Genomic DNA, 12,387 nt, shown 5'->3' with positions numbered 1-12,387 from the left:
TGAGTTACAGAATTACACAAGTGAGTAAAATGACTGTTGTTTTCTACATCATGTCCTTAGCTTGTCTAAACTGACATAATTCTATTGCTCTCCAGTTGTCATCCTTTTCTACAGAATGTGAGTGGGGCGGGTCTTGTACGGGCACCCAAGAGAGGACAACCAGTGGAGGTTATGTTCTTAACTCAGTGGGAGACACAGCTGGTGCCTTCAGCAGTAGAGGCAGCGATGCTGCGGTATCTCGCCTCTTTGCAGGAGGGGCATTGCTGGCTCCAGGACATTCCTAGGGAAGGGGACCCGCTGCTTCACCTGGACATGGCAGACCCTTTCCACTGTACTAGGGTGAGCCTTGCTCTCTGTGACTCATCTGAAAGCATCAGTGCCTTGAGAATCATAATCTCCACCCGAAATAACTTTATGCTTGTGATAGCCTATAAATTCCCTGAGCTCTAAGCTATGTCACCTGCTGTGAACCTTTGTCAGCGTTTAACAGAGCTCCCTATTAAAATGACATGTAAACATGACCTACTTTGCCCCCCGCAGGTCCAGATCTTGAGTGACAGCTTGCCTCACAGTTGCACCTCCGAAATAGAGGGTTGTGTCTTCTGCCAGAATCCCACACTCGGTACAGGTATTTCCACCTTCTAAGGACATCCATAAATCTGGTTTAATTTCTTCATTGTCAAAGCGTTCTTTCAGGAAAGTCTGTAAGTAAGGTGTTTAACATAAAGTACAGGTGATTATGATCTTAAGCCTTTCTGATGATCACAGCCAAAACTGACCCAAACACATCTGAAGGGCTCATGAACACTGTAAAAATTTATTTTCAGGGTGACTGAACATATTCACTTTTGGTTGAATATTTAGCTACTTGAACTGGACTGGCTAAATGTGAAAATACATTAGGGTTAGATTTTAAGATACTTGGGAGGTAATGCAGCACACTATAATTTGCATGTGGAAATGAATGGGTGTATTTGGTTTGCATGGCAAAGTTTTGGTAGTGGTGGGGCTACAGGAGTGGCTTCCATGAGGAGCTGCTAGAGACTTCCCCTGTGCCCGATGTCAGACCCACTGCGGGCCAAGTCTGAGCCCATCAATGACAGTGGTAGCATCTCTGTGATAACATTTTAAGAAGAGGGAGAAAATACTGCCCAGCAGCAACTGCAGTCAGAGAGAGGAGTGAGAATATGTGAGAGAAACAGCCCTGCAGCCCCCGGGTGAGTGAAGCTGGAGGGCAGGTGGTGCTCCAGGCCTGGAGCAGAGGTTCCCCCCAGCCCGTGGGCAGCCAGTGGGGAGGCAGCTGTGTTTGTTTTTGTGGCGCACGTACCTATTCTGTTCTTATCTGATGTAGAAAAAAATGAGATAGTAAAGACTGCATTTTAAACTAATTTGGGGTTCCTTACATATAATTTTCTAAATATGTTAAATTTTAAAAATATTTTAATTTTTTAAATTAGAAGAATAGAAGTAGATTTCACTCACTTTTTATAGGGTAACAATAACAACAGCTAGATGAATTAATTTTATGTAATTTTATGTAATTTTCTTGTATTCCCTACTTCAGTAAGCTCTTTCATGATACAGACAATCTTTCCACAGGTCTTGATCAAATATAATAATTTGTGCAAGGGTGATCTAGATCATATAATAATGACCTAAGGATGAACAGTGAACTTTATCATAGCTTTTTCAGGCAGTGTTATTTGCAAAGGAACAAATGTTCTCGGATACTGAACTAATAGTTTTGTTAAAAAATTATAAAAGGTCTGAAAATGGATTTGGGTATCTTCAGGCTGACAGGAAACAAAGCGAAATTTCCGGTGGGATTGATCTCTCCTCTCTCTCTTTCTCAAACAAACACATGGCAAAATTCACTCTTTAAAACATGCGGTAAAATTACCTTCAGTGTTTGGGTCAGATAGCAGTTTGGACCCGAATACCCAGGATCACAGATGCATTGCTCATTCAGGCAGTCTCCATGACCTCTACAGTTTTCCAGACAACCAGGGCCCAGATAGAAATTATCAATAGCCCACTGCATATCTGAGTATTTCTGGTAGAACCGAAACCTCACGGGACTAGATATAAAGAAATGAAGAAAAACAGACATATGTATAAAACTACTCTCAACTGAAAAAAGGGGGGTGAAACACAATATACTTATGGCTGTACTATCCTCTGAGCTTCCACAACTAATATCTGGCAGTATTTGTTGAAATTGAGTTTATACATATCCATATCTTTTTCTTTACAGATGTACTACCTATGTGGTAGTCCGTATATATATGGATGGATTCCAGACACTCCTGAAGCTGGAAAAAGCTCTTCTGTCTTCTTACAAGAGAATTTCAATTTTGGTTATACTTCCTGAGCAGATTACTCAAAGAATAAAAGAGATTTTAATTTTGCAGAAAAAGACAAATGGTTTGCATATGTGTGGACTACTGCAGACAACAAGGGTAACTTTTCCACTCAGTAAGGTCATAAATCCAGTCTAATTGCCTGCGGCTGTCTGAACAGAGCAGCACATGCTGTACGGGAACAGACTGCAGAGAAGCAAGGATAACTTTGCCGGTTGTTCAGACCAAAAGTCATAGTCAGTCTTGATAGATTGGAAATAAAATTATGTAGCATACATAATGAACATGAATGCTGCTAGTCTGAACTTTCCTTCAAAGAAAATGAACAGGCAGAAATTTCCCGTTATGTTTTTCAGAAGACGTTTAATCCAAGACAAAATGAGTAGCAAGTTCATACTTACTTGCCCACAAGGTTTTCAGGCAGTGCATAAGTTATTCTTTTCCATCCTTTTGTGGGAAAGAAGACAGATGGCTGCGAAACACTCCCAGAACATTTTGGATCAGCTGGTAAACACTGAGGTACTAAGTAACTCCAGCTAACACCAAAGTCAGTGGAATATTGCACATGGACCTGATTTTGTGCAAGTTTTTCTGAGGTTTTACATCCAACAGAAACCTAATAAAGAAGAGAGCATAAGTAAATAAGAATTAATTGTGGTGCTGGTTAGAGTTTTAAACCTGATTGAACCTGAAAACTGCAGAATTTTGCTTGAAATGATGGCAGTAACGGTGCTTGTATGGCACCAGTCATCTGCAGATCTCATCAGTATTCCCAAGGCTGAGAACAGGCACCATATTCCGAGTTTCATTTTCCTCTAGTTAGCTCACATTTATGGGTTTCCAGGTTTTGACATTTGTGCCTTATACCCCAATACTCCATAACTAATAAAGTTAATCCCCCTTCCCATACAAGCTAAGATTTTAGTATTTCAGAGGAGGTCACCCAGCTTGGTTATGTTAGGTGGACTGTCTTTATGGGAGAGATGTGCAAAGGGCTCTTACAACTTCCAGGTATATTGCTGGGTTATCTCTTTAATTTATCTAAGGGGATGTATGAAGGGCAGTTTGGATGCAGGTTTGATGTGAATGCATGACAACATAGGAGTGGTGTGGACTACTTTGGAGTTGCTTTTCCCTCACCAAGCAGTTGTTACAAAATAGGCACCTTGTATATATGTAATATCCTTATTACATGAGGTCCATACAACTGCTGTGCTGGAAGAGAAGAGGGACGCACTGAGGATGAAAAATAAGGATGACCTAGTAATAATACTTTTCCCTCAGGGAATGACTCATTCATAGGCCTATACATCATCCTATCTCCTGAAAAATCTACTTACACCTGGAGCAAAAAGTGGTTTTGAATAATTATATTGCAGACAGATTTTACCTTAAACTGCATAATCCAGCCTTCTGTAGGAGTCAGGTCATGGGTGACTGCGTAGACTTCTCTGCCGTCATGGCTCCCGCAGATCATGACACCATCAGGAGAATCACAAAACTTTTCAATTGTGCAATCATCATGGAATAACCAGTGCTCATTCACTTGAAAATAAATGGCAATGTCAGTAATATACAATGAAAATATAAATTAAACAGGGACTAGTGTTAACCACTAAAGGTGAGTCATGGCTTTACTTTTCAGCCTACATGAGAATTATTTAGCATTGCTCCTGAGAATGTCAGTACCCCATTTTCCCATGTACATATTTATTACATTTATCACAATTATTGCTCAAAGCACCTCTTACTACTCATTTACATAAGCATCATAACGTTATTTTTTAATGTTTAAGAAGTAGTGATTTGAGACTTACTGAAAGATAAACTTTGGTTGCACTGGATACTGTGGGAGAACGTTTTAATGGGTGTTGCCTACATGTCTGCACAAAGGGTACCCCAGCACTTCTAACTGTTAAGTCTTTTAGAAATACAGAAATACATCCTCTCAAAATGTAGTTGTAAAATGTAACTTCCCTAAAGAATGTGTAAAAAAGTTAGGAAATAGGAAGCAGATACTCAGGTTAAGAAATCTGCTTAGAATAACCTGGCACTTTTTAATCCTTTTTTCTTTCTTTGAAGAGAAGTTAATCTTCTAATCAAATTTATGCAGTAAAAAGAGTTATGTCTTTTCATTTCACATTTTATGAACAAAACCCAAAAGACAAGACCCCTCTAGCAATGGGATTGTATGTGTTATCCACCACAGCGAGACAAAGTTTCAGAGGCTCAGCAAGATTTGGCAATCACTGCAGTGACTTCTTGCTCTTAAATTCAGATCTATGTGAAACCTTTACCTGTAGTCTTGTCTTCCATGAACATGTCAAAGGCAATCCTCCCAGTGGGCCCTGCGTCGGCAGGGGAGCGCTCATGCTGCGGTAGGGGAGCACTGCTGAAGGTGTCAAGCATCACCGTCCTCTGGTCAGCTGATCCAGCGATCAACACATTGTCAATAGCCCAGTCGTTCTGGTCCAGGCCATCATGTTTGGGCTGCCACCAGCGGAAGCGTGTCCCAATGATTTTGGCATCATAGGGTAGGAGGATGTTCACAAAGCTGAAATAAAAGGTGGAAATAAGTTGTAGGAAAGCAGCAGGAGCAAGATACTTCTCAGTGCTCTGTGCTGGGTGCTTTGATAAGGTCCAGTGCCATTGTTTCCTAGAGAATGTGCAAGTTGGAAATGAAGGAAAAGACCAGGTGATCTAGACTGTGTTGCCCTATGGTAGATTTCTTAAATAAAAACCTCCATTCTCAATCTCATCTCTGGGACAGTGGCTCAGAGTGAGGTGAGAAGGGCCAGCAACCAGACTGTGGCATGATTTGAGCAACCTCATGGACTCCAGCTGTACTTATGGAACCAAATACAATGTTCTAGACTATCAGGGTGTGAACATTAGGTCCTAATTAAGGGAAGTGTTAAGAAGGAGAATGTCAAAGAAAAATTGAGATTGCTATTTTCAACTTGGAGCCATTCAGCAGATAGAAATGTTTCAGTACAATTTTCTTATTTCCATTACAACAGCAGACAATAGTACACTTAAATCTCTTGTCAAAGTGCTAGTAATTTCTTGGTGTATTCAAATGAGACAGCAAATAATGGGTCCCTCTGAAATACTGGGGTTTCAACCCCAAGCCCCAAATTAAGGTTGACATCTGGGTGATTCCCACAGCCCCTCCCAGAGGGGGTGAGTTTGCCTTTAGGCTTCTCTCCAGGGAGCGGCCGGCCTGGCAGGGAGAGCCATGAGGTAAAGGAGCCCCAGGTGTCTGCATTAAGGAAGCAAAGCTCAGGTGTCCCACTTGGGGATAAAAGCTGGGACCACTGGCAGGAGGGGCAGTGTCTGTCTGTGAGGTGGATGCCCTGTGCAGAGTTCCCTGTTGGGGAAGGACCTCCTGCCTCCCTGGGACTGGGCTCCAGTCAGGTCTGGCTTTTGTAAACGTGGGCTGTGTAGAGATTCAGTGTGTGGCTTCCTTGGTCTGATGTGTTTGGCTTGTTGACTCGGTTGTCTCCTGTCTTTTCTATGGGAGACTGCATTTCACCATTTATTCCACCCACTGTTGGTTGTGTGGTGTTGTTGTTGGGGTCAGTGGGATTGATGTTGATTATGTATAATCTGACTTGTTTGTACCCCCAGTGCTCACTCATGTGCTGACCCTTTTGTATCAAATACAATTTGGTTATTGGTTCATCTTTATGCTGGCTGTGTCCTTTATGCTAGGCCTGATAATTGGCAAAACACCCTCCCAGCCCTATTTTCTACGAGTCTTTTAAGTTAGTCAGTGAGGCAAAGGTCCACCCATATCTATGCATGATTTGAATCTCACAGATATCTGAAAATATGGCTTGAGTGTATCTGTTCTTTTGATGGATATCTGCAGAAATTCAGTTTCTACTCTCCTCACCATTTTCTTACTAGCTCAAGCAATGACTTTCAGCTCTTGGAAACTAGATTGCATATGAAAGTATCTTAAAGAACAAGATAGACATCATTACAATGGCTATTACTTTATCTTCATGCAACCATTTACAAATCTATCAGACAGCTATAGACTCCTTACTAACCTTGTATTTCTAGCCTAGCAGCTGCAAAAATGCTGATGCTCAAGTACATGCACTAAGGACTGGACAGGCTGAGCTCTTGAAGATCTGACATCCAAACCACAGCAGTAATATACTCCACAGGTTCTTATGAGACATTCAAGACCACCTTACTTTAGTGCAGGAAATTATACAGGCAGAAGGTACAAACCCAGGCTTGCTGAACTGATCATAGAAAATTTCCATTAAAAGGCTCCAGGTGATTCCACCATTCACAGAATACTCCAGCAGCACTCCTTGGTTGCGGTTATTAGGCGTTATTAGACATCCATACATGAAATAAAACTGGATGAATTCTGCACTGGTGAGATTCAAGTCCACTGTAACTAACATACGGCTGCAGCCCTTAAAAGCAATGAAAAATACATTGGCTGGTGTTGACAGGCAAAATTTATGAACATAAAAAGGGTTAGACTATGGAGTCTCTATTGTAACTTCACGTTGTAAAACCTTCAAAATTGTACAGAATTATACTAATTATAACAAAGGTAAAGCTACAACAGAATAATAAATGTACTTCCTTGAGGACATAATTTCAGTTATGTTCCATTTTAAAAATTCTTGTTGTGCATTATACATGTTGCTACTTGAACCTACAGCTTTATACCATTCAGTATCAAGAATTGTGTTCACCTTTCTTCTGAATACAAGAGTTACAAAAATCCATGCTTCTAGTGTAAAACACAAGGTTTACCAGGCAGAATTAACGAATCACTGATTTGTGCTAATGGCTTGATTTGTGCAAACCATCAAATGGCACAGCGATTTTAATGTGTGTTTTGCCATAATCCATTATATATTTTACATTGCTTAGTCTATTAGTAAGTGGTGCCTACTTAGTCCTACTGGAAGGAAGTAGAAATGTAATGTTTCTGTTAGTTTATTTTAGAAAACTCACATCAGTTTGAACCTAGTTATACATTTTCATGGAAGAGATCTACAGCATAATTTTTACATGTTTCTAAAATACTATTTTGTCATTTTTATAATCTCGAGGTTGTCAGTAAGCAAACTGTAATTCAGCAGCAGTATGTAACCAAACCAGGAAATTTTACTCTGAAAAAATCCATCAATGAAGTATCTGAAAGATGAGGCTGTACACAGACCAAATGCAAATTATAAACATGCAAATAGCTAATTATTAATTTACCTTTGTGGTCTGATAAGAAGCCACACAAAACTCTTGTCTCTGGAAGTTATGAGTGCTATGAGGAGGCTATGAGTGAGTGGAACTGAACATCTATATACTCAGACTGTGCTGTAATCTATCAGCTCCACCTCCAAAGGCCCCTCTATGGCTCCTTTCAGGAGGTACACACACTGTATCTCATTTTTCTGGCTGCAGCATAGCCAGGAACATAGTATCTGCTTTCCTGGAGTGTTCCTGTCTGGCCCTAGTCTGTAGCACCTGTGTGACTTTGACCTTCAGCTAGACAAAGGATGTAAGTCTTTTTTATATGTTATATGTTTAATAATGTAATGCTGGTATTTTTTAACACCTTGCTATTTAACTTTTTAAATCCTTCCCGTTTATACTGCTAAAGGGAGTCAATTGTCCCCCACACTGAACACACACCCCGCTGAAGTGAAGAGCCATCCCAGAGGCTACTGCCCCGCAGACTGTGCTCAGTTTGCCCCCGTTCACCGTCAGCCAGTTCTGGTTTGATGGCGAGCGATTGAAGTTATCTTTCAGTTGTGTCGGAAGGGGGGTCTCTGGCTCGTCACAGTACAGCCCACCCCAGTGCTCATCGCAGCTGCAGAAGAAAACAAATGCAAAATTCAGCTGGCAAAGGCCCTGGATGGAGATGTAATCAGTGCCATGTTATTCCACATTAAGGAGCCATCTTATTCTGCATAGAGACTGTCTGCATCATTTACTAGCACACAACTGGTATATGGGGGTTTCAAACATCTGCCACTTTTTGTAGTTAATATGAAACAAAAATGACTTTAGGAAGGTTAGTGTTCAAGCTGCTAATACAGAGTACACTCCAGCATAGAGTAGAATCAGTGAAATACATTGTACTTGGATAGATAAACCTAAGAGAATGTGCCAAGCCTAAGAATGTCCTGCTAATGTTAAAGTAAGTGTCTGTAGAATTTTAGTGGATGAATACTTTCCTGTTGTTTCTTTATATAGTCTCCCATTTTTTTTCTCCTCTGAAAAAAATTCTTACAATGTGTCAAAGATTGGATAACAGCATGGAAATGGGTTATGCTACTATGCAGATTTCACCAGGGAGATCATGCCTTGGTACTTCAGTGCTGTCAGGATAGAGGACAACACAATAATATGTCTATTCTGCAGCGGAATATATTTCTAACAAACATAGTCAAAGCACAATTATACAACCATTTCCCCATTTCTGTTACCATTTGTGGCTGGAAAAAAGCAATACATCCATCTGGAAGGTATTTTTCCGTTGCCAGACGGACAAAGCTGGGGAGATCTGGTTGTTGTTAGCTTTGCAGGGCTCTATGTAGGCTGTTATACAGACAGTTTGAGGATCAAGCCAGTCTGCCGCCTCCAGCAAACCCTACCATGGATCAGAGGCATCAAGCTAACACCAGTCCCAAGGCAAAAATCTGGCCTTGTGAAGAACAGGCACAATATCCTTTTGCTTCATGGCCACTTCCCACCTCCAGCCCAGTCCCTCTGCACCCAGCACCAGGATGAGGGCATGGGGGGGACAGCATGAAACACCTCAAGAATAAGAATGACATCTTCTGGGAAGCTCCAGGACTGTATGTCCCTAGAGGGGTGTTCAAACTCAAGGGGTCCCTTCCCCCTACCTGGTGGGAGGGGAGCCCATATGCAGCATAGACAACAGCAGAGGTGATGCAGTGCCACTGAGGAAAGGACTGGCAGCATCGCCCATAACGTGTGAACAGGCAGAGGGCTGGCAGAGCCAACCCCTGCACTTAACCTTCCTCTTGTTATTTCTATTCCCAGGAGGTCCCGGTGCACTGCTCAGTTTTAAAAACAAAATCCACCTTCCTTATAAAGATTGTATCAAAGTCTTCCCTGCAAATTTGTTAAAATGACAGCAGAGGACTGAAATGCTACAGTGCTGGACAGGACAGGGGACAAATGGCACTTACACACAGTTGTCTTGTGCGCACTTCCCATGGCCACTGCACATGTCTATGCAGCCATCCCCAATGTAGACATTATCGATTGCCCATGTTTGCTGCTTATCAAAGGGAGCAGGCTGGTGCCAGCGGAAACGAGTTGCTTGAGACCTTTAGGAGAGAAAGAAAAACAGAAAGGTAATATTTCTAGCTAAGCTAATCTTTATTTTGACTGAAAGGAAATGTCAGTCTTAAGGCTAGACCGCTCCTGGAAGATTTGTTTGATATCAGCACAACCCGGGGCTCATTCCTGATAATGACAAGGTTCCTGAAAACCCAAGAACAGCGTGCCCGCATTTTGAGAGCGGGACAAAGCATGGATGCTCAGTAACATGCTGAGTGTGCGGGAGGTGGAAAATGGATCACTGATGAGAGCAAAGCAAGTGGGCTGTGGATGGTGCAGTAGAATAGAGGGTAGGAAGAAGGTAGTATGCTCAAAGGGAGGCTCAGACCAGTCATAACCATGTCCCAGCACAAATCCAAACTTGAGGCATAGCTGGGAGCTGGATCAAGCCAGAATCACCCAAATTCTCCAAGTTTTACCTTGACCCTGAGTTTATTGCTTCAGTGCAAGTCAACAAACTAACCTAACTTTTTCTCTATTAATTCTCCCAACTACACTTACGTAAGAGCATCTCTAGAAAGTGAGTTGGCTCCTAGGCAAGATGCTGCCATTTATAAATCTACAGAAGAAAGCTGAGAGCACCCATGCAGGGTTTGTTGCGTGACCCTGGTTTTGCCATTTCCTCCCTCCCCTCCATCCAGGGCTTGACTGGAAATGTTAAGAAATGATCTACGGTGTGATGCTAGCTCCTTTCAGTAAATAATTTTCATTTTGTTGACTAAAGGGGGCTTAGCTCCCTATTCAGACACCTTGCTTTGATGTAGCTATATGTGAATTAATTGTCTCAGCTCCCAAGAGAGATGATGAAAACCTAGCTGAAACGGGACACCAAATAGGTATTCAGATCATGCAGCAGTAGACATCTATCTTTGAATAGCTGTGAGTAAATGAATTTCCGTAACATCAAAAATACCATTTTCAATTCAAGCTAGTCCATGTTTTGCTGTACAGCACTAGATGGCAGCATTGAACTTTGTGTAGTCTTTTCTTTTGAAACTCAAAGGGAAATCACAATTATTGTAAACACCAAAACAAATAAACAGCAAAATCCCACAAATTTATTCAGTGTAAAAATAAACCTTTTATGGTGAGGTCAATGTTATTCTATGAATTATTTATTTATAAACATGTTACTTGAGGTGAATGAATAACAAGTTTATCCAAGGAGATATCTACTGCTGTGCTGTCTAGCTGCTCATCAAATAGCATTTTTAAAAGAAATGCATAAATTGTGAGGAATTCCTTCAGGAATAAAGACAAGCACCTGTATTTTACACTGCCTGCTTTAGGTTTGGCACTTCAGTAACAATTTATGGAGATGATGCTCCTGGGAGAAGCTTTGTATTTGCATTTGCATTTTTAAATCAGCTCTGAGTCTAAGTTAAAAGTAAGTGTTCACTGTGTTCTACAGGTCAGAGGCTAGATAGAACTCTGGGGTATGAGCCCTAAAAGGCTATGTGAGTATGGGTTCTGTGAACCAGGCCAAGCGATTGACTGTGTAGCCTGCATGTCCCGAAAATGTACAGGCACAAACACTTGGAGACACATGCCTGCTATTAGACAGCTTGAAATAATAAAGCAGCATAAAAGTTCTATCACTTCTGTACTAAAGAGCCTACTAGCTGCACTATTCCTTATTCTAAAGCTTAAAGTCTCCCTTGCTTGTGAGCTAAGGTTGTAATAACTTCTCTGATGCAATCTCTACCTTAATATCTTTGGGAAATGGTATTACTTGAGGCAACAAATACAGTTATTGGTTTGGACAGAAGAGAAATTTTTGCCTCATTAGGGTATGGAACTTCTTCTTTTGACATATAATGCTCAAAAATCTTTATAGAGTCTTAGAATCACAGTAATTTATAAACCTGAGTTTATCTCAGGTGGTAGGTTCCTTTCGGGTCCAAATTCAATTGGTTTGGAACATCAATCCCAGTCCTGATTTATCCTATTCAGCCCCAGAAAGCCTCTCCTGAATACAAATTTACAGACTTTATACAAGAATTGTTGGGGTAATGGATTTTACAAACAATATGTAGCGAAGCAGCACAAAAGAGGAAGCAGAAGAGATCGATTCTGGGAACAAGTCCTAAAAAAGTAGTTACTTGACATGAAGCACTGCACTGAAGATAGGGAAGAGTATCGATGCCCCAAATGTTTAGTAATAAAACATGAACTTTTCCACTACTAGTATCAAAACACGTGACAACTGTATAGGCACTCTCAGTACAATCGCTAAAAAATGAAGGTCTCTGTTTCCAAACTCATCTGTTCATTAGCTGGCATCTTTCATAACAACCTTCTCAAATAGGCACAGGCTCTGCCTACACTGTGGTACTTCTGTGCCTGCAGTTAGCTCGGCCTATGTCTACATGAGGAGATTGGGCTCAGCAATAACAGCACAGCTGTAGAGCCGAGCTGTGCTGGGAGCCTCATGTCCACGCTATTACCCGTGTGTGCAAGGCTTTACTCCGGGCTAGCTCTATGACAGCTTTATCGGGTATGACTGCACAGGGCACAGTCACAGCCTCACTGCAAAACAGCACATCGAGAAGGATGCGAGCTGGAAGGCTGAACTACCCAGTTGTCTGTAGATGGATCTTACTGACAAACAAAACAAAAATCCAGCAGTTTTCAGGGCACTGTAGGGAACCATATGGCAGCACTCCCAATAGCGCTG

General features: G+C 41.4%; 1 protein-coding gene across 1 annotated transcript in view; it reads right to left on the bottom strand.

Annotated features, from left to right (window-relative positions):
* The window catches only part of RELN (reelin), a 243,611-nt gene that overhangs the window by 19,614 nt on the left and 211,610 nt on the right, over positions 1-12,387 (bottom strand). Inside the window, exons 47-54 of the mRNA XM_026868008.1 lie at positions 9,557-9,697; positions 8,031-8,208; positions 6,606-6,799; positions 4,658-4,914; positions 3,751-3,905; positions 2,762-2,976; positions 1,901-2,078; positions 527-702 (exon numbers count right to left, since the gene is read on the bottom strand). Of these exons, the coding sequence (XP_026723809.1) occupies positions 527-702; positions 1,901-2,078; positions 2,762-2,976; positions 3,751-3,905; positions 4,658-4,914; positions 6,606-6,799; positions 8,031-8,208; positions 9,557-9,697 (1,494 nt within the window). The remainder of the gene's footprint in view (positions 1-526; positions 703-1,900; positions 2,079-2,761; positions 2,977-3,750; positions 3,906-4,657; positions 4,915-6,605; positions 6,800-8,030; positions 8,209-9,556; positions 9,698-12,387) is intronic.

Source organism: Athene cunicularia (assembly GCF_003259725.1).
Source record: "Athene cunicularia isolate RWA chromosome 1 unlocalized genomic scaffold, athCun1 chr1_part2, whole genome shotgun sequence".
Taxonomy (NCBI): domain Eukaryota; kingdom Metazoa; phylum Chordata; class Aves; order Strigiformes; family Strigidae; genus Athene; species Athene cunicularia.
Note: the sequence above shows the minus strand (reverse complement) of the source record. Positions and strands in the feature narration are given on the sequence as shown.